Source organism: Pleurodeles waltl, chromosome 4_2, assembly GCF_031143425.1.
Source record: "Pleurodeles waltl isolate 20211129_DDA chromosome 4_2, aPleWal1.hap1.20221129, whole genome shotgun sequence".
NCBI lineage: Eukaryota > Metazoa > Chordata > Amphibia > Caudata > Salamandridae > Pleurodeles > Pleurodeles waltl.
This window is the reverse complement of record NC_090443.1, coordinates 735,873,230-735,894,354: the sequence shown is the minus strand read 5'-3', so window position 1 is coordinate 735,894,354 and position 21,125 is coordinate 735,873,230. Positions and strand designations below refer to the sequence as shown.

General features: G+C 47.7%; 1 protein-coding gene across 1 annotated transcript in view; it reads right to left on the bottom strand.

Moving 5' to 3' along the window:
• Positions 1-21,125, bottom strand: part of C4_2H1orf146 (chromosome 4_2 C1orf146 homolog) — a 152,206-nt gene that overhangs the window by 33,154 nt on the left and 97,927 nt on the right. The window contains exon 3 of the mRNA XM_069233215.1: positions 11,531-11,699. Coding sequence (XP_069089316.1) covers positions 11,531-11,699 — 169 coding nt within the window. The remainder of the gene's footprint in view (positions 1-11,530; positions 11,700-21,125) is intronic.

Genomic DNA, 21,125 nt, shown 5'->3' with positions numbered 1-21,125 from the left:
AATGTAATAAGGTAATTCCAATCTTATCCTATTAGAGAGATAGACCTTGTAGTAGTGAAAAGCACATTTAAGAGATTTTTCTACCAGGACATGTAAAAATCAAAATTTAAGTCCTACTTTTTAAATAAATTGGACCCTGCCCTCTGGGATGTCCAGAGCCTACCCTAGGGGAAAATTATGGCCCATATTTATACTTTTTGACGCTAAACTGCGCTAACGCAGTTTAGCGTCAAAAAGTTTTGCGCCGTCTAACGCCATTCTGAAGCGCCATGCGGGCGCCGTATTTATGGAATGGCGTTAGACGGCGCAATCAGACCGGCGCTGCCTGGTTTGCGTGGGAAAAAACCACGTAGACCAGACAGCGCCGGCGTAGGGGGAAAATGGCGCATGGGCGTCTTAAAATGGGGCAAGTCAGGTTACGTCGAAAAAATCGTCTTAACCCGACTTGCGCCATTTTTTAACGACGCCCATCCCCCATCAACATGACTCCTATCATTGTAAAGATAGGAGTCATGCCCCCTTGCCCAATGGCCATGCCCAGGGGACTTCTGTCCCCTGGGCATGGTCATTGGGCATAGTGGCATGTAGGGGGGCACAAATCAGGCCCCCCTATGCCACAAAATATTATTAAAAAAAAAAAAAAAAATACTTACCTGAACTTACCTGAATGTCCCTGGGGTGGGTCCCTCCAGCCTTGGGTGTCCTCCTGGGGTGGGCAAGGGTGGCAGGGGGGGTCCCTGGGGGCAGGGGAGGGCACTCTGGGCTCATTTTGAGCCCACTTGTCCCTTAACGCCATGCCTGACCCAGGCGTTAAAAAGCGGCGCAAATGCGCCGCTTTTAGCCACGCCAACTCCCGGGCGTCTCTTTTGCCCGGGAGTATAAATACCACGTAAAGGCCTGGGAGTCATTTTTTAGACGGGAACGCCTCCCTTGCATATCATTAACGCAAGGAAGGGGTTCACGCTAAAAAATGACGCACATTCCGGGAACTTTGGCGCTATTCGCCTCTAACGCCATAGTATAAATATGGCGTTAGTTGGCGTTAGTTTTGCGTCGAAATTGCGTCAAAAAAAACGACGCAATTTCGGCGCAAACGGAGTATAAATATGGCCCTATATGTATTAAAAAGGAAGGCTGGGCGTGGCAAAATGTTTATTTGGCCATTTTGATATGGTAGGTTGAAACTGCACACACAGGTTCTGCAATGGAAGGTCTGAGACATGTTTAAAGGGCTACATAAGTGGGTGGCACAATGAGTGCTGCAGGTCCACTAGTAGCATTTAATTTACAGGCCCTGGTACATGTAGTGCACTTTACTAGGGAATCAGAAGTAAATTAAATATGCCAATTGAGTATAAGCCAATATTACCATGTTTGAAGGAGATGGCACAAGCACTTTAGCACTGGGTAGCAGTTGTAAAGTGTGCAGAGTCCTAATACCAGCAAAAACAAGGTCAGAAAAAAAGGAGTGAGGGCTAAAAGGTTGGGGATGGCCTGCCAGAAAGCGCCAGATCTAACAGCACTTAGTACCCTGTCTTTTTTGTTGGGTCCATGATAAATTATTATCAGGCTTTACACCCAGCTAGTCAAAGGTTGCAAATCTGACTTGCAGCGCACCGTTTACAGTACATGATCTTTTCAGAGGGGTCTTTTTAACATGAGCTTGTTATTTTGGCAATATATTCCTCAGTCCTTTAATGCAGAATGCGCTGCCAGTTCCACTGAGGTTAGAAGTACAGCATATTCAGCAAATAAGAAGATCAAGCTTTTTCATCAGCCAGCTATGTCTCATTCAGGTTAATTTCTACTGGGTATGTTCCTGTGTCATTTTTTTCTCAGTTAAATAAAAGTGGGTCTGGGATGCATCTCTGATGGGCTCTGGCATTAACTTTAAAACTGCTGGTACAATCCTCATCTTTCCATAGCTGACTTTTGTTGAGGTGTGTTGGTACAGCTTATTAGGACCCTCTGGAATTATACAGGGTTTCCTTGATCCTTCAGTGTTATTCATAGAAGGTTCCTTCCAATGGTGTTGTTAGAAATTGGGTCTCTGGTTGGCAGGGGTATGCACTCTTTCCAAGTAGGCACCACAATCTTAGTCAGGGTAAGCTAAGTAAACATTTAAAATTAACCTGTGCCCACCCTCTGGAAGCTTGGCACACAGCAGGCAGGCTTAATTTAAGAGGCAATGTGTAAAGTATTTGTGCAACACATACACATGCTAACACAAAAAAAACTAAAACACTCCACACAGCCTTAGAAAAAATAGAGTATATTTATTTATATTATCTGAGTAAAACAAGACCAAAACAACAAACATCCAATCTGTAGAAGTCTAGATATGAATTTTTAAAGAATAAACCAAAAACAGTGCTTAGAAGTCAATAGTGCTAAAAGGTTACTTGATGTCACGCTAGCCCGGGGAAAATCCAAAATTCAGGCCCACCGTGATGAAGGGCAGGCCGGCTACAGGACCCACGTGGAGCCGGCTGAAGGAGTACATTGGATGGAGCGAGCATCGAAGACTCGGTGCGTCGGTTCCGATAGTACAGTTGGGTAAATGTGCCAGCGTTGAGCCTCACAGCGATTTCCTCGGATCAGCGCTGCATCGTCATCAAACCTGGAAGTCGGGGTCCCACGTCATTATTGAATCAGCACTGGGTCAGCATTGATCGGCACTGTGTCAGATCCAAGCTGTGCAGCTGTCCAGATGCATCGATTCTGGCAGAAACGCAACTGCAAAGCCCACTTCTGAGGCCCAAGACTGGGGCAGCACCTCAGGCTTGGCAGATGGCAGAGCCCACCAGCTAAAGTAGAGTTTCAGGCAGTGTTTGATGTCCCCAAGACTGCAGGAGAACAGGGGGCAAGCCAGCAAGCCCTTGGAGGCACTTTGGGTTCAAGTGTGATGGGTCCAGTCCTTTCCTTCAGCAGGGCAGAGATCAGCAAAGCCGTTCCTCAGAACAGTCAGTCAAGCAGAGTGGCAATCCTTGTAGCAGAGCAGTCCTTACGCCTGGCAGTTCTTCACAGGTCAAGTAGTGATCTGATTTGGTGGGGTTGGAGCCGCAGTACTTATACCCAAATGTGCCTTTGAAGTGGGGGTGACTTCAAAGTAGCTCCTTGAAGTCCACAGGTCCTCCTTTCATCCCAAAACTGGCTCCAGGCTATCAGTAGGGGGTAATCAGCGCTTTGTGTGGGACAGAGGACACTTCCTATTGAAGCATAAGTGTCAGCTCCCCCTCCCTCTTCCTACCCAGGAAGAGCTATCAGAATACAGACGATTGTAGACAAGTTCTCTGTGACACCCAGTCTTCCTGGTTACCTAGAGGGAATGCACAAAGTGTAGCTATCATCTACCCCAAATGTGTATTGGAGACAGGTTGCAAGGCAACAGACCACTAAGAGCAGAGAAATGCCCAATTTCTAAAAGTATTATAAAATAAAAGGCGTCAGGCCCATCAGTCAGCAAGGCTAGGTCATATAAATCAAACAATAAAAAGTATGCCAATTCTGACTCCACTTAAACAACAAATCACTTTTGAGAATGTGTGGACGTGCAAATGAATTAACACAGCCACCATTTAATGATGAATTATCATTGGAATTCAATCAAATATATACATCAAAATATCATACACAATAGGACAAACAAACAACATGCAATGCTTTTTTTTACAGCAATCGAATTAATCTGCAACACAAGAATGTTGTTCACAATAATCACATCCGTACAATGACATATGGTAATACACTTGGTTCCCAGGTTCTGAAACAATCTACAGTATATGGAAAAAAGGAGCTCAAAACCTTCAAAATCCCAAACAGCTCCTAACTACAGAGCCTAGCCCAGAAGCAAAAGACGTTATTTGTCTTTCTCCCTGTTTGCCCATATAGCTTTATTTGGAGTCCCTGGATTGTGCTCTTTTGTGTCAGCATGTTTCGAACCCACAGCCACTTCCAATACACTTCAGTCACTAAGAAACTGGAAGGCTGGTCAATATGTGGAGTATGATAGAAGCATTTCTTCATTGTTTTATATATTCTACAGCAATTCAAGTGCCACTGTTTTGAAACATTCCAGACTTTTGATCTGATTAGTGGCCCAGATGACACAACTAAACAGAATCTTTTCACTACCTCAAAGATCACTCCACCTTTTTGTATACAATAACCATGCCTCCACTCCAAATGTGCATGATTCAATGTTGTACATGTTTGGAGTGGAGGCATAGTCCACAGTCCGAAATGTGCCAAAACAGTGACACTTTTTTCTTGTTTGTTTCAATTTCTAAAAATGGCATTTCTAAAATAGTAAGGTTAAATCCAACTGTACCATTAAAGAGGATTTATCATGACCATTTCAAAGATAGGAAGAATTATGCAGCTACTCCTTTCTGATCAGGAATTACATCTTAAAAGTGTATTAAGGGATTCCTAATGCTGGCTTATGAGAGGAGTAGACCTCACACTAGTGAAGTGACTTTGGGAGTTGTTCACTACTAGGACATGTAAAACCTAAAAATACATTCCCTACCTTTTACTTACATTGCACCTTTCCCTATGGGCTTCCAAGGGCCTACGTTAGGGGTGACTTAATGTAATAAAAGGGGAGATTAAGGCTTGGCAAATGATTTTATATGTTAAGTTGAAGTGGCAGGAAACTGCACACACAGGCCTGAGAACATGTTTAAGGGCTACTGAAGTGGGTGGCACAATCAGTATTGTTGGCTCACTAGTAGTATTTATTTTACAGGCCCTGGGTATATGGGCTACCACTTTACAAGGGACTTATGAATAAACTAAATATGCCAATTGTGTATATACACTAACGTTACCATGGTTAGGAGAGAAGCACGTGACTTTAGCACTGGTCAGTAGTGGTAACGTGCTCAGAGTCCTTAAGCCAACAAAAAGATACAGCAAAAATGTGAGGCAAACAGGCAAAGGTTTGGGGGAAGACCACCTAAGACTGACAGGTCTAACAGGTGACAAAAGCAGTCTTGAAACTGATAAATGCCAAGTAAAGGGGTAGTCCCATAGCGTGCTCAATTGTGGTCAGACCTGCTCTAAACCCTGCTTGATTTCCACACACCCAACAATTATTGTTTTACATATAATGGGGAGATCCTCTCCCAAACGCTGCTCCTCTTAACTCCCTATTTCCGTGGTAATCAGCCAACTGTACCTTAATGCCAAAGTACTAGCCAATAGGCTTCTTAAAGTTCCCAGGGCTAAACAATGTAAACATACAAGTACACTGTTCCATGATATCTAATCCTCAATACCAAATAGGAGAGAGAAAGTGATCACCTAAAGAATTTGCTTATTAAGAGCAAGTATCCTCACCCACCCTTAGGTGACATGCTTCATCACTGGGCCTGCTCCTCTTTGGGTTGGTGCTGCAATGCCCACAGGCCCCACAAGGGGGCTCTTTTCAAGAGATCTTTTTGGTAGGTGCCAGAAAGATACTGGGGGTGCGGAGTGTGTCCCAGTAGGCAGCGTAGTGAAAGACTGGAAAAGGTGTGGGTTAAAATTGGCTATAGGTACTGGTGCTGTAATTCTACTAGGAATGCTGGTACCTATGTCAAGATTAAAATCGGAATGGGAGGGTGCCAGAAATAATGATTTGAACTTCTTAGTGTAAGTCTGTGTGTTGAATTTGCACCACTACAGAGCAGCGGTCAACCTGTTTCATGTCTGGTTAGTCCCAAAGGATCAAATGGTGTTTCATCAGGACCAAACAAAAAGTCAAAACCTAATCCTCACTAAAAGAGAGTAAGAGTGCTCTCATAATGACGTGTTTCTACAGTCTAATGTTACACACACTAATGTTTTTCTCTTTCTGTCAGGTGACCTTCCAAAAAATCAGGTTCAGACCCCTTGGGTTATCAAGGATAATACAGCTTCTGTAAGTTCACTTGTGTGGAGGCTGAGGTCCAGAGACCTACCCGTAGTCCATGACCATTCAAAATTTCCAGTCCCTCTCTTTTGTTGTTTCTTAACTTCCTACAGTACTTGCCCACCCAGTCAAGTGCAGGTTTTCCCCCATCTCAACACAAGCCACTGTATAAGAAGAGTGAAAGTAGCGTTGGCACACTGTCACCAACTGACTGGCCCAAAATAACTTATGCTCATTGATTTTAAGAAAGCATTCAACTCGCTTGATTTGGACTTTCTCATGGGGGTGCTTAGCTGCTTCTGGGATGGACCATGGTTTATGTTATATGTCCCAATGTTATACGCCCACCCCCCAGAGCATAGGTGAGAGGCAACAGGGTGCTCTCTGACCCTTTACCTACCCAGTGGGGCACCCAGGAGGGATGCCTGCTTTCGGTCTTATTATTTGCTCTAGCAACAGAACCACTGGCAGCATGAATTCATAGTGTGGCATGGATCTGAGGTTCCCACTAGGGTGGGGGGCTAAAGAGTTGACCGCATCACCCTTTCTGCAGATGACATCCTCCTATTTCTCCCCCAACATGAGGCTTCTCAACCACGGGTAAGTTGGTCTAAGTCGTTCCTCGTGCATCTGTATGGAGGCAGAGACAGAGAAGCAATGGATTGGCAGGATCAACTCCCAATCCTTCAATTTCTTCGTATCCACATCTCCCTTCTTCCAAGCCTAACCTGGAGCCTCAACCTTCAACCGTTTATCACCCAAATGGGCTGTGATCTTACTAACTGAATGAAACTCCCACTTAACATACTGGGGAAGGTGCCCTTGTTTAAGATAATGGTCCTACCACAATTGCTATATGTACTCCAGATCTTTCTGCTGCTAATAAAACAGACCTGGCTTCAAACCTTGAAGGCTAAAATTCATGCATTCCTATGAGCAAAACAAACTCCCTGCATCGCCTTTCGTAAGTGCACACAATCTACCTTTGATGGGGGGGGCTGGGTATGGCTGACCTACGCCTGTATTATTGGGCCACAAAGATGCTGGTATTAAATGACTGGCATAGCAGGGATTGGTTAGATCCTGTCGTATGTACTGAACTTTCCTTTGTAGGTTGTGATAATGTCATAGACATGGTGTACAGGTCCCCAGTCCTGCATACCTTCCCAGATATGTCCAGGACAGTGATCCAGGCCTGGAGGTCAACCCAGTGATGGATGGGTTTGGACAGAGAACTCACTTTAGGAACCCCATTGTGATGGGTCCAATGGTGTGCGTACATGAAACAACTTGAAGTCCTTTAAAAAGCTACAGGTAGACTTCCAGTTTCACAAATCCCAACTGTTTAGATTATTGCAGCTTTGTAACAGCCTTCTCTCACATGGTGACTCCTTGGAGGAAGTCCCCGAGTTTATCCTGATGGTGACAAAAACGCTTATGGCACGGTTGGGGAAAGGGGTAAACTCACATATTTATAAATCACTAATCATCAAAGAGTCAGACCACTTTTTGCCCTTGAAAGGGAAATAGGAATAATCGGTGCCCCCCACCTCCCCCCATGGACGACTGTGACTGAAGGGATGTTAGAATGGCCCCCCATACCCTCACTATATACTCCCAACTTCACTTATACAGCCAAAGTAATTACACACTGTGGGAAGTTGGGTCTGTATATACTATTTCAAAGTAAGACATAGGCCCTCATTATGACTCCGGCGGGCGGCGGAGGCCGCCCGCCAGAATTCCGCCCTCCGTAATTATGAGTTTTTCCCTGGGCTGGCGGGCGGTCTCCAAAAGACCGCCCGCCAGCCCAGGGAAAAACTCCCTTCCCACGAGGATGCCGGCTCGTAATAGAGCCGGCGGAGTGGGAAGGTGCGACGGGTGCTGTTGCACCCGTCGCGTATTTCACTGTCTGCAAGGCAGACAGTGAAATACATTTTGGGGCCCTCTTACGGGGGCCCCTGCAGTGCCCATGCCGTTGGCATGGGCACTGCAGGGGCCCCCAGGGGCCCCGCAACTCCCCCTCCCGCCATCCGGTTCCCGGCGGGAGAACCGCCAGGAACTGGATGGCGGGAGGGGGAGTCGGAATCCCCAAGCCGGCACAGCAAGCTGCGCCGGCTTGGAGGATTCCTTGGGGGCAGCGGGAAACCGGCGGGAGACCGCCGGTTTCCCTTCTCTGACCGCGGCTAAGCCGCCGCGGTCAGAATGCCCCGCGGGGCACCGCCGGCCTGTCGGCGGTGCCTCCGCGTCCAGCGGCCCTGGCGGTTACAAACCGCCAGGGTCGTAATGAGGGCCATAGTGTGCACAGAGTCCAAGGGTTCCTCTTAGAGGTAAGATAGTGGCAAAATTAGATAATTCTAATGCTCTATTTTGTGGTAGTGTGGTCGAGCAGTAGGCTTATCAGAGGGTAATGTTAAGCATGTGTTGTACACACAAAGGCAATAAATGAGGAACACACACTCAAAGACTTACTCCAGGCCAATAGGTTTTTATACAGAAAAATATCATTTCTAGTGTTTATTTTAAGACCCATGGGTTCAAGATTTGAAGTAAACATATAAAATGCAAGGTACTTCACTTAGGTAACTTAGGAACTTTGAATAAAAACAATATTATATACAGACTTTGTAAAAATGGCAATAAGCTATTTTCAAAGTGGACACAGGGTAAAAATCAACAGTTCCTGGGGGGAGGTAAGTAAAGGTTAGTTTGTGAGGTTAGTAAAACACTTACAAGTCTAAGTTCTGGGGCATAGGCAGCCCACCGTTGGGGGTTCAAGACAACCCCAAGGTTACCACACCAGCAGCTCAGGGCCGGTCAGGTGCAGAGGTCAAAGAGGTACCCAAAACACATAGGCGCCTATGGAGAACAGGGGTGCTCCGGTTCCAGTCTGCCAGCAGGTAAGTACCTGCGTCCTTGGGGGCAGAACAGGGGGGGTTTGTAGAGCACTGGGGGGACACAAGTAGGCACACAAAACACACCCTCAGCGGCACAGGGGCAGCCGGGTGTAGTGTGCAAAGCAAGCGTCGGGTTTCAGGTAAGAATCAATAGAGGGACACTCTAGCAGTGCAGGCGGGGGGGGGGGGCTTCTCAGGACAGCCACCACCTGGGCTAGGCAGAGGGTCGCCTAGGGGTCACTCCTGCACTGACGTTCGGTTCCTTCACTTGCTGGGGGCTGCGGGTGCAGTGCTGGTTCCAGGCATCGGGTCCATTGTTACAGGCAGTCGCGGTGAGGGGGAGCCTCTGGATTCTCTCTGCTGGTGTCGCTGTGGGATTTCAGGGGGGTCGTCTCTGGCTACTCACGGACTCGCAGTTGCCGGGGAGTCCTCCCTGTGGTGTTTGTTCTCTGGATCTCGAGCCGGGGATGTCAGGTGCAGAGTGTGAAGTCTCACGCTTCCGGCGGGAAATGTGAAGTCTTGGAAAGTTGCTTCTTTGTTGCAAAGAAGTTGCTGGTTTTGGGCAGAGCCGCTACTCACAGGAGTTTCTTGGTCCTTTAGTCCAGGTCAGTCCTCTGAGGCTTCAGAGGTCGCTGGTCCCTGTCGGATGCATCGCTGGTTGCAGGTTTTCGAAGTTGGAGACAGGCCGGTCGGGCTGGGGCCAAAGCAGTTGTTGTCTTCCGTCCTCTTTGCAGGCTTGTAGTTCAGCAGTCCTTCTTGTTTCTTCAGGTTGCAGGAATCTGATTTCCTGGGTTCTGGGGTGCCCCTAAATACTAAATTTAGGGGGGTGTTTAGGTCTGTGAGGGCAGTAGCCAGTGGCCACTGTCCTTGAGGGTGGCTACACCCTCTTTGTGCTTCCTCCCGGTGGGGAGCGGGGCATATCCCTAATCCTGTTGGGGGAATCCTCCAAAACTAAGATGGAGGATTTCTAAAGGCAAGGGTCACCTCAGCTCAGGACACCTTTGGGGCTGTCCTGACTGGTGGGTGACTCCTCCTTGTTTTTCTCATTATCTCCTCCAGCCTTGCCGCCAAAAGTGGGGGCAGTGGCCGGAGGGGCGGGCATCTCCACTAGCTGGGATGCCCTGGGGCGCTGTAACAAAAGGAGTGAGCCTTTGAGGCTCACCGCCAGGTGTTACAGTTCCTGCAGGGGGAGGTGTGAAGCATCTCCACCCAGTACAGGCTTTGTTCCTGGCCACAGAGTGACAAAGGCACTCTCCCCATTTGGCCAGCAACATGTCGGGTGTGTGGCAGGCTGGCAGAAACTGGTCAGCCTACACTAGAAGTCGGATTGCTATTCAGGGGGCATCACTGGAAACAGTGTGCATTTATTGTGCTGAGGGGTTAGATACCAAACTTCCCAGATTTCAATGTAGCCATTATGGAATTGTGGAGTTCGTGTTTGACAAACTCCCAGATCATATACTCTTATGGCTACCCTGCACTTACAGTGTCTAAGGTTTTGCTTAGACACTGTAGGGGCATAGTGCTCATGCACATATGCCCTCACCTGTGGTATAGTGCACCCTGCCTTAGGGCTGTAAGGCCTGCTAGAGGGGTGACTTACCTATGCCACAGGCAGTGTGAGGTTGGCATGGCACTCTGAGGGGAGTGCCATGTCAACTTAGTCATTTTCTCCCCACCAGCACACACAAGCTGTGAAGCAGTGTGCATGTGCTGAGTGATGGGGTCCCCAGGGTGGCATAAGACATGCTGCAGCCGTTAGAGACCTTCCCTGGCATCAGGGCTCTTGGTACCAGGGGTGCCAGTTACAAGGGACTTATCTGAGTGCCAGGGCTGTGCCAATTGTGGAAGCAAAGGTACAGTTTAGGGAAAGAACAAGTGCTGGGGCCTGGTTAGCAGGGTCCCAGCACACTTTCAATCAAAACTTAGCATCAGCAAAGGCAAAAAGTTAGGGGGTAACCATGCCAAGGAGGCATTTCCCTACACACACTACATACACACTGTCACCTTTGAGGTTGTGGAAGGCGAATAAACAACTGTCTCTCACATGCTTTAGGGAGACTTGTTCCATGTGCTCTGGAAATCTCCAGCCACTGCGACTCTCTAATAAGCTACTTTCTCTACCCTCACATGCATGCTGGAGAGACCTACCGAGCCCATGCCCCGTTTTGCACTGCTGGGACTCCTGGAGGACCAGGAAGCCCTCTGAAGGATCACACATTGGTTAGCCTGGGGACCATGGTTGCAAACAGGACATAGCACACCAAAGCTCCCCAAATCCAGGCAACATGAAGCACAGCCATGAATTGGTGTGCAAAACTGGAGGAGTCCGTCTACGAAGCAATAGGATGCCTCCAAACCACAATAAGATCTTGGATCACTATGGACGGCAGTAGCAGCATTTGTCAGATACTTTCAATGAAACTGTGATGGTCTTTTCTTATACCTGATCCCTTTTATGGCTTACACTGGTTTGTTTGCTGTAAATGTTGAACAATCTATTTATTTGCTTTAAAGAAAAAATGGAAAAATAACCCTTATCCTAACTATAGAATATAGGACTCTGTCTCAAGGAGAACATTCACCACAAGTGGAAGGACTGTGAAAAAACACAAGATAGAGACTTGCTATACTGATGATTAGTTACAGTAAGTAACTGGGGCCATCCCCGCTCTTAAGATACAAAGAGAAACATCTAAAAATGTTGTAGTTTGTCAGTCCTAATTTTATTGCTCACCTCTGTTGAATGTGGAACATAAATCTCCATTCTTCTCTTCCATGCAGAGCAGCAACTAGGAGTAAGAAGCTATTGCGATGAATGCCTATAAATGTCTCAACTTTGTCAAAAACAAAACCTTTCTGCATCAAAGATAGATCTTGTGTGTTCACCAACAAAAAAGCAACACCTAAGGTACAAGAACAGATAGCAGTTAGTATCTATGAAATAAGATAATACCTAGCAGACATACATTTTTTCTGTCTGACGGTTTTTTCTTCCCTTTCCAATGTTATTGTCACACATTTTACAACAACTTTGATAAAAGCAATAGTTCTCTTGTAAAAGGTGTTAGACAATCCTTGGCTTTACTAATGCCTGTTGCCAATGCTAAAAAGCATCAGCAAAAAGAAAGAAAACAAACACAAAGTTGTTGGCCCTGACATGATAATGTTTATGCACACATGCGTCACCACACATGCAAACACAGTCATGTTATGGTACTGGGGAGACCTTGATTTATATAGATATATTAACTTTATGGTCAGCCACAGGCTGATGAGGTATAAGCATGCGTGCATCACCAACCGTGCACATCTATGTTGCAGCTGCCATTTTGTTTCTTTTAATTTGCTGTTCCAAAAAGGCAAGCACCCATCTTGGAGCAATACAACTGTAAAAAAAACATGTAAAAATTGTTCTTTAGATAAATGAGTGGCCAGGTAGCGCTTTGCAACAGTTAAAAAGGGGGCTGGAAGTAGTAGGGAAGCAACAGAGTATCGTTGGATGAAGACGTAACTCAGTGCCACTGATAAGCAACAATTGGCAGGGGAATAAATAAGGGCCTGGGGGAGTGGTTTAAAAAAAAAAAAAAAAAAAAAAAGCCCAGTGGTGATGAGAAGGGAGGCACTAGACGAGTGAGGGTGAGAACATGGAGAGCAGGGGTCTAGGATGTGAGGATGGAAGCAACACAAGGGAGAGAAAGCAAGTAAACATATAAACACTCATGGAGTGTCCAGAGAAAAAGAAGTAGCTCCCTGAATGTAAGCAGTATACGGATACTACTCATCCAATCAAAAGGACAGTAAACAACCTGTATTTCAGTGTATGACCAAACATAGGTAGAGGAAAGAAAGCCATCAAACAAGAAGCAAGCACATGAGGTTGACAAGAAAGCCAATTAGCGATACGATAAGGGCTGAACCTAAGCTCTAGAAGAACGAGTTACTTACCTTCGGTAACGACTTTTCTGGTGGATACATTAGCTACCTGTGGATTCCTCACCTAATGAATACTCCCATGGCGCCAGCATTCGACGGAAATCTTCTTCTTAGGTTCTGCACGTCGACGAGGACGTCACATTAGCCCACGCGACGCCGTCTGACGTCATACAGGCAATAAGAGGTCCTCGCCGACGTCAGTACCAACATTTTTTACGTGCATGAGAACAATAACCCAATGCAATGAAAGAGCAAGGCAACATCCCATAACATTGCAAATCACACAACATTGCAATAAAATGGCTATAGATTTAATATAACTCTCTTTTTTTTTTTAAACAAACAAATATATACTAATTATGTATATACACAAAGATATATATATATATATATATATATATATATATGCAAATATATATATATATATATATACAAATATCCATATATACAAAATCTATTGCAGTCTTGAAGACCAATAGGAGCGCACTCAAGGATTACTTGGTAAGACCAAAAAGGCAACGGGGAGGCGGGTGGGACCGTGAGGAATCCACAAGTAGCTAATGTATCCACCAGAAAAGTCGTTACCGAAGGTAAGTAACTAGTTCTTCTGATGGATACAACTACCTGTGGATTCCTCACCTAATGAATAGAGTCCCAAAGCAGTACCACGCCCGGTGGTGGGTGCCTAAATGGTCAAACCAAGAAATCCTGCAGCACTGACCGTGCAAAATGGCCGTCCCTTCTGACCTCAGAGTCCAAACAGTAATGCTTCGCAAAAGTGTGAAGGGACGACCAAGTTGCGGCCTTGCAGATGTCGACCACAGGAACACCTCTGGCCAAGGCCGAAGTGGCCGACTTAGCTCTGGTGGAATGAGCTCTAATGCCATCAGGAGGATCCTTCTTTGCTAAAGAGTAACAGATTTTAATGCAAAGAACAACCCACCTGGAGAGTGTTCTCTTGTGGACTGCCTTTCCTCTCCTCTTGCCCACGTATCCGATGAACAGCTGATCCTCCAGCCTGAAGTCCTTCGTTCTATCAATGTAGAAGCTTAACGCCCTCTTTGGGTCCAATCGATGTAGTCTCTCTTCCTCCTTTGAAGGATGAGGCGGAGGATAGAACGTGGACAAAGTAATTGTCTGGGCCAAATGGAAGGGTGAAACAACCTTCGGGAGGAAAGCAGCCTTGGTCCTCAACACCACCGATAAGGCCTGCAACTCACTCACTCTCCTTGCAGATGTTATAGCCACCAGGAAGACTGTCTTAATAACTAAATACCTAAAGGGGCAAGAATGCATAGGTTCAAAAGGGGACCCCATAAGGAAAGTCAGGACCAAGGACAAATCCCATTGAGGCATAACAAATGGTTTTGGAGGATATTTATTTAGAAGATCTTTCAAGAATCTGAGAACAATAGGGGATTTAAATAACGATGGTTGGTCTGGAAGACAAATGAAGGCTGACAAGGCAGACAAATAACCTTTAATGGTAGCCACTGCACAACCTTTCTGCGCTAGAGACAGAGCAAAAGACAAAACATCTGGCAGATGAGCATGTAAGGGATCAATCTGTCTCTCTCCACACCACATAACAAATTTAGACCACCTATTAGCGTAGATAGATTTAGTGGAGTGTCGCCTGGCCTCTAATATAACATCCACTACATCAGGTGGGAGAGAGAAGGAACTCAGGTTGCCCCGCTCAATCTCCAGGCATGTAGGTGCAGACTCTGGAGGTTGGGGTGTAAAACCTGCCCCTGCGACTGCGAGAGGAGGTCTGCCCTGAGAGGGAGACGGAGCGGAGGGCACAGTGAGAGTTGGAGAAGGTCGGAGTACCACACCCTCCTTGGCCAATCCGGAGCTATTAAGATGACTTGGGCCCGGTCTTGGCGAATCTTCCTCAACACCCGAGGAATCAAGGGTATGGGGGGAAACGCGTAAAGGAACTGGCCGCACCAGGTTATCTGAAACGCGTCCCCCAACGCTTCCTGCATCGGATACTGGAGGCTGCAGAATAACGGACAATGCGCGTTCTCCAGAGTTGCAAACAAATCTATCCGAGGAAACCCCCACATCTGGAAGATTAAACGGACTTGATCTGGATGGAGACGCCACTCGTGGTCGGCCGAGAAATGGCGACTGAGACTGTCCGCACGTACATTCAAGACCCCGGCCAGATGATTTGCTACGAAGCAAATCTGATGGTCCTTTGCCCAGGATCATAGTCGAAGAGCTTCTCTGTAGAGAAGGTACGACCCTACTCCTCCCTGTTTGTTTATGTACCACATCGCGGTAGTATTGTCCGTCAGGACCTGTACCGACTGACCACGAAGGGAAGGGAGGAAGGCCTTGAGAGCCAGACGTACAGCCCGCAACTCCAACAGATTGATATGAAAAATCTGTTCCTCTGGAGACCAAAGCCCTTTGATCTCCAGATCCCCCAGATGAGCTCCCTACCCTAGAGTGGAAGCATCCGTTATGACCGTGGTCACTGGTGGTGACTGGGTGAACGGCTTTCCTTGTGAAAGATTGTTGCCCGCAATCCACCACTTCAAGTCCACAGCAGCATCTCCGGAGATCTTGACAGCACCTTCTAGATCTCCTTTGTGTTGAGACCACTGCCTTCGGAGGCACCACTGAAGAGCCCTCATATGCCAGCGAGCATGCGTGACCAACAGTATGCAGGAGGCAAACAGACCGAGCAGACGAAGGACCTTGAGGACTGGAACTACCGCTCTATTTCGAAACATTGGAACCAACTCCTGAATATCTTGAATCCGCTGAGGCGGAGGAAAGGCTCGATTCAATGTTGTATCCAGTACTGCCCCTATGAACAGGAGGCGCTGAGAGGGCTCCAGGTGAGATTTGGGCACGTTCACTGAAAAGCCCAGGTCGAACAACAACTGGGTTGTTGACTGCAGATGATGCGACACAAGCTCCGGAGACTTGGCTTTGATCAACCAGTCGTCCAAGTAAGGGAATACTGCTATCCCCTTCCTTCTGAGCTCTGCCGCAACCACTGACATCACCTTCGTGAAGACTCGAGGTGCTGAAGTAAGACCATACGGGAGTACCGCAAACTGATAGTGCTGCGACCCTACCACAAACCGGAGATACTTCCTGTGCGACTTGAGTATCGGGATATGAAAATAAGCATCCTGCAAGTCGACAGACACCATCCAATCTTCTTTGTTCAACGCCAAAAGCACCTGAGCCAGGGTCAGCATCTTGAACTTTTCCTGTTTGAGGAACCAATTCAAGATCCTCAGATCCAGGATTGGTCTCAACCGATCATCCTTCTTGGGAATCAGGAAGTACCTTGAGTAACAACCTCGACCCCTTTCCTGCTCTGGGACTAACTCCACTGCGCCCTTTGAAAGGAGGACTTGAACCTCCTGTTCTAACAACAGGAGGTGTTCTTCTGAACAATAAGATGGGCGGGCGGGATGGGGGGCGGAAACTCCCGAAAGGGAAGGGTGTAGCCTTTTCCCACAATACTGATAACCCAAGTGTCCGATGTAATAGTCTCCCACTTGTGGAGAAAATGCCGTAACCTCCCCCCTACAGGAGAGGAGTGAGTGGGAAATGGTGGAAGCCGAAGGCTGCTTTCCCTGCTGCACCCCTCCAGAGGACGAGGAAGAGGCAGAGTGCTGCTGAGAGGCTCCTCTGGTGCAGGCCCCACCCCTCCCTCTAAATGATCTATAGGGGAGGGAAGAGGTGGGTTGCTGGAATCTCCCCCGAAAGGAAGAGGAGGAAGAGCCACGCCCAAATCCACGAAACCTCCTGAAAAATCTGGAGGAGGCAGAAGAAGAAGGGGCTTGCAGCCCTAATGATTTGGCTGTGGCCCTGCTTTCTTTAAATCTCTCCAAGGCCGAATCTGCTTTGGCTCCAAACAGTTTGTCCCCATCAAACGGGAGGTCCAACAGGGTCGACTGCACGTCCGCAGAAAACCCTGAGTTACGGAGCCAGGTCTGCCTCCTTGCCAGCACAGCCGTGCCCATTGTCCTAGCCACCGAGTTGGTCGTGTCCAGCCCAGACTGGATAATCTGGGTTGCGGCAGCCTGGGCATCCGAGACAACATTCAAGAGACCCTGGGGAAGCTCCGTAAATGAAGATGAAATATCGTCCATGAGAGCATGGATGTATCTCCCCAGAATACAAGTCGCGTTGGTGGCCTTCAATGCCAAACTACAAGAGGAAAATATCTTCTTGGATTGTGCATCCAGCTTTTTAGAGTCTCTGTCTCCTGGTACCGTCGGGAAAGATCCAGGCGCTGACCTAGAGGAACAGGAGGCTTGCACCACCAAGCTCTCCGGCGTAGGGTGTCTAGACAGAAAGCCAGGGTCAGAGGGTGCAGCTCGATATCTCCTGGCCACAGCCCTATGAACAGCCGAGGAAGATACTGGCTTCTTCCAGACCTCTAACACCGGATCAAGCAAAGCCTCATTAAATGGCAAGAGAGGCTCCGCTGCAGCAGAGGCCGGATGCAGTACCTCAGTCAGTAAATTCTGCTTTGCCTCTGCCACCGGCAAAGGCAGGTCCAGAAAGTTAGCCGCCTTCCTCACCACAGCGTGAAAGGTAGCAGCCTCCTCCGTATATTCCCCTGGAGATGAAAGGTCCCACTCAGGGGAAGTATCCAGCCCACTGGCTGTATCCAGACCATGCAGTCCATCACCAGAGTCCTCAATCTCTCTTTCCTCCAAGACTCGTTGGTATTCCTGCTCTTCCAAAAGACGGAGAGCACGCCTCCTCGAATGTAGTCTTTCCTCGATACGCGTAGTCGACATGGCCTCCGCCGAAGTCGAAGATCGGCGCCGATCTTCAGAACCATCCGCCGAGGAAGGAGCCGGACAAAGAAATCTTGGAGTCTCCGATGGACCCGCCGGAGTCACAGGACGAAATCCTGACGTCGACGGGATGGAAACCTCTGGGGCCAAAACCTCTGGAGCCACCGGAGCGGTCACCGGCGCCGACACCGGCGCCGAGCCCACATTCCCTAAAGGGAGAAAGGGCATAAAGGGTGCCGGCCGTAGAGGCGCAGGATCACCCAATGAAAAGGCCAAGGGCCCCGAAGGACCAGCCGGAGCACCTCCTGGAGCCATCTGTTGAAAGATGGTATACATAGCATTCAGAAATGCGGTATTATCGGCTCCAGGGGCGGGAAAAGCTGGATACTGGGGTGCCTGGATCGAAGGTGACCCCGATGCCAGCCTCGACGTCCGCGACGCCGGAGACATCACAAGAGGCTGCATCACCTCAACCACAGACGCCTGTCCAGGCGAAGTCGGTGACGTCGGAGAGGGCAACGGCGTCGATGGATGTGGCGTGACCGTGGGACTGACCTCCCAAGTCTTCCGACGCCGAGCCGAAGGCGACCTCGAATGAGACTCCTTGCTGGAATGACGCTGTGAATCCCTACGGCACCGGGAGTCTCGATGACGCCGATGAGACCTTGGCGAAGAAGACTTCTTATGATGTTTCTTCTCCTTTCTCTTCGACTTCGCCATGAATAGTTTAGCCTCACGTTCTTTCAGGGCCTTCAGATTCATGTGCTGACATGAATCACAAGTTGCAACGTCGTGGTCAGAGCTTAAACACCATAGACAGTCGGAGTGAGGATCAGTAACGGATATCTTGCCGCCACACTCTCGACAGGGCTTGAAACCCGACTTCCTCTGAGACATTATTACCGCAGAGAAAACCCACGCAGCAGAAAATACATTGTAACTATGAAAGTAACAGTAGCTCCCTCGAAGATAACCGTTTCGAATGCACGGAAAAAAGGGCGTCGCGTGGGCTAATGTGATGTCCTCGTCGACGTGCAGAAGCTAGGAAGAAGATTTCCGTTGAATGCTGGCGCAATGGAAGTATTCATTAGGTGAGGAATCCACAGGTAGTTGTATCCATCAGAAACCTTGGTTTTCGACATGATAGTTCTTAATGCGATATACAGCTAAATCTGTCTGTAGGCGAGACCTAAAGCCAGTTACTAAATTGTAACATGAGTGTTCTGTACAATTTCTGCTTCTATCCAAGCAACAAAGCATAATAGGCTTATTATAAGTGATGAAAACACGAATATATCAGCTAAAGAACACAGCAAAGCTATCGCTTTTTCTGCTACTGCGCTACTAAATTAATGTAGCTTTTTAGTGGTACCTTCACTGAGGCTAGTTTAATTTGTGGGTGAGATATATATATGAAAATAACCATTTGATCACACCCATTTTTAGAATCCAAGAACTGCATGTTGACCTAAAAGCCATTCGGTCTCTCTCTTTTGTTCTACCTACAAAAGGACAGGGGAGCAAATGAGGGCCTGGGAGAGTGGTTTAAAAAAAGTGAATGCGTGGCTCGCTAAATGCCAAAAATGATTTTGCAGCGGGGATACGCCAAAAAGTGACACAACCCTGATGTCAAATCATAGTACATTTAGGTCTTGAAGTGTCCTGCACAAAAATGGACATCCGCAAGACGTGCAAATTTGAACTCGACTTCTGCCACACCAAGGTTTGATATCCTTTGACCCCCTGCTACTGTGAGGTAATGGGAGGAAACGGCAATAATTCTGTGTCTAGTACTGCTGGTCTGGATACAGGCTAGAGTGAGGCAACCGTCCTTTTGTTACCTGCAGGACTTTTAGCTGAATGTGGGAAGGCAAGACAATAGGGTGTCGAGTTTTAGGGAAGGTGGTGTGTGTAAGTGTCGTTTTATTGAAGTTTCACTTACATAATGCAAATGTACGACTGCCATCACGTACAGTGCTCTGGAGGGATGGAAAAGTGCTGGAACCAAAAGCACATTAAGATGTGTTCGCTTATGTCGACTGAAGCCAAGCAACTGGAGCTGCCAGTAGAATGGGAAAAGGGGACCTTCCTCTGTGTCCTATAGGGAGCGTCACTTTGCAGAGACCACTCTCCCGGACTAGCCTCATTATTGATTGAGCTTCAAAACATGATCATTGCAGCAACGGCAAATAACCTGGGTGCAGTATAAGATATAAGAAGAGCAGAACGTTGGTATAGGCTGTCCTAGAAGCGGTCTTCAGTAGAGAGTAAAAAAGCACCCTGAAGCCAACGGTGCAATGTAGATATCTAAAGAGAAAATCCAATATGAACAAGTTACTTACCTTCGGTAATGATTTATCTGGTAGAGAAATATTCTAGTTGCGGATTCCTTACCTTTGAATTTCCACAGGCTTCAGACTGGATCTGGAAATTTTTCTTCGAGCAGTACCTCTGTGCGCCGTCAGGTGCCGTCGGTTGACCCCACGGGCATCGTTGGTGCCGTGATAATGTCGCGGTCGTATATAGGCGCCACCCCAGCGCACTGACATCGGTTTCTTTCCACGACTTTCCACACGGAAAGCGCAGAGCCATGAAGAACACTGAGAGTGGTGCGCCAAAACTAGGGCCCTTAAGGGGATGTTCCTATCCCTAGAAATCAGTTCGCAGTGCGGGGATGATGGGCGGGTCGGTAAGGAGTCTACTGTTGTAGGAAAGTACCATCTTGCCAGGCATGTTACCCCCAATTTTACTGTATGTATGTTTGTTTTGGCCTATGTGACACTGGGATCCTGCTAGCCAGGACCCCAGTGCTCATAAAGTGTGCCCTGTATGTGTTCCCTGTGTGGTGCCTAACTGTATAACTGAGGCTCTGCTAACCAGAACCTCAGTGTTTATGCTCTCTCTGCTTTTAAAATTGTCACTGCAGGCTAGTGACTAATTGTACCAATTCTGATTGGTACACTGGAACACCCTTATAATTCCCTAGTATATGGTACCTAGGTACCCAGGGTATTGGGGTTCCAGGAGAGCCCTATGGGCTGCAGCATTTCTTTTGCCACCCAAAGGGAGCTCAGACAAGTCTTACACAGGACTGCCATTGCAGCCTGAGTGAAATAACGTCCACGTTATTTCACAGCCATTTTACACTGCACTTAAGTAACTTATAAGTCACCTATATGTCTAACCTTCACTTAGTGAGGGTTAGGTGAAAAGTTACTTAGTGTGAGGGCACCCTGGCACTAGCCAAGGTGCCCCCACATTGTTCAGGGAAAATTCCCCAGACTTTGTGAGTGCGGGGACACCATTACACGCGTGTACTACATATAGGTCAATACCTATATGTAGCGTCACAATGGTAACTCCGAACATGGCCATGTAACATGTCTAGGATCATGGAATTGTCACCTCAATACCATTCTGGTATTGGGGGGACAATTCCATGTATCCCGGGTCTCCAGCATAGAGCCCGGGTACTGCCAAACTAACTTTCCGGAGTTTTCTCTGCAGCTACCGCTGCTGCCAACCCTCAGACAGGTTTGTGCTCCCCTGGGACCTGGGCAGCCTAGTCCCAGGAAGGCAGAACCAAGGATTTCCTCTGAGAGAGGGTGTTGC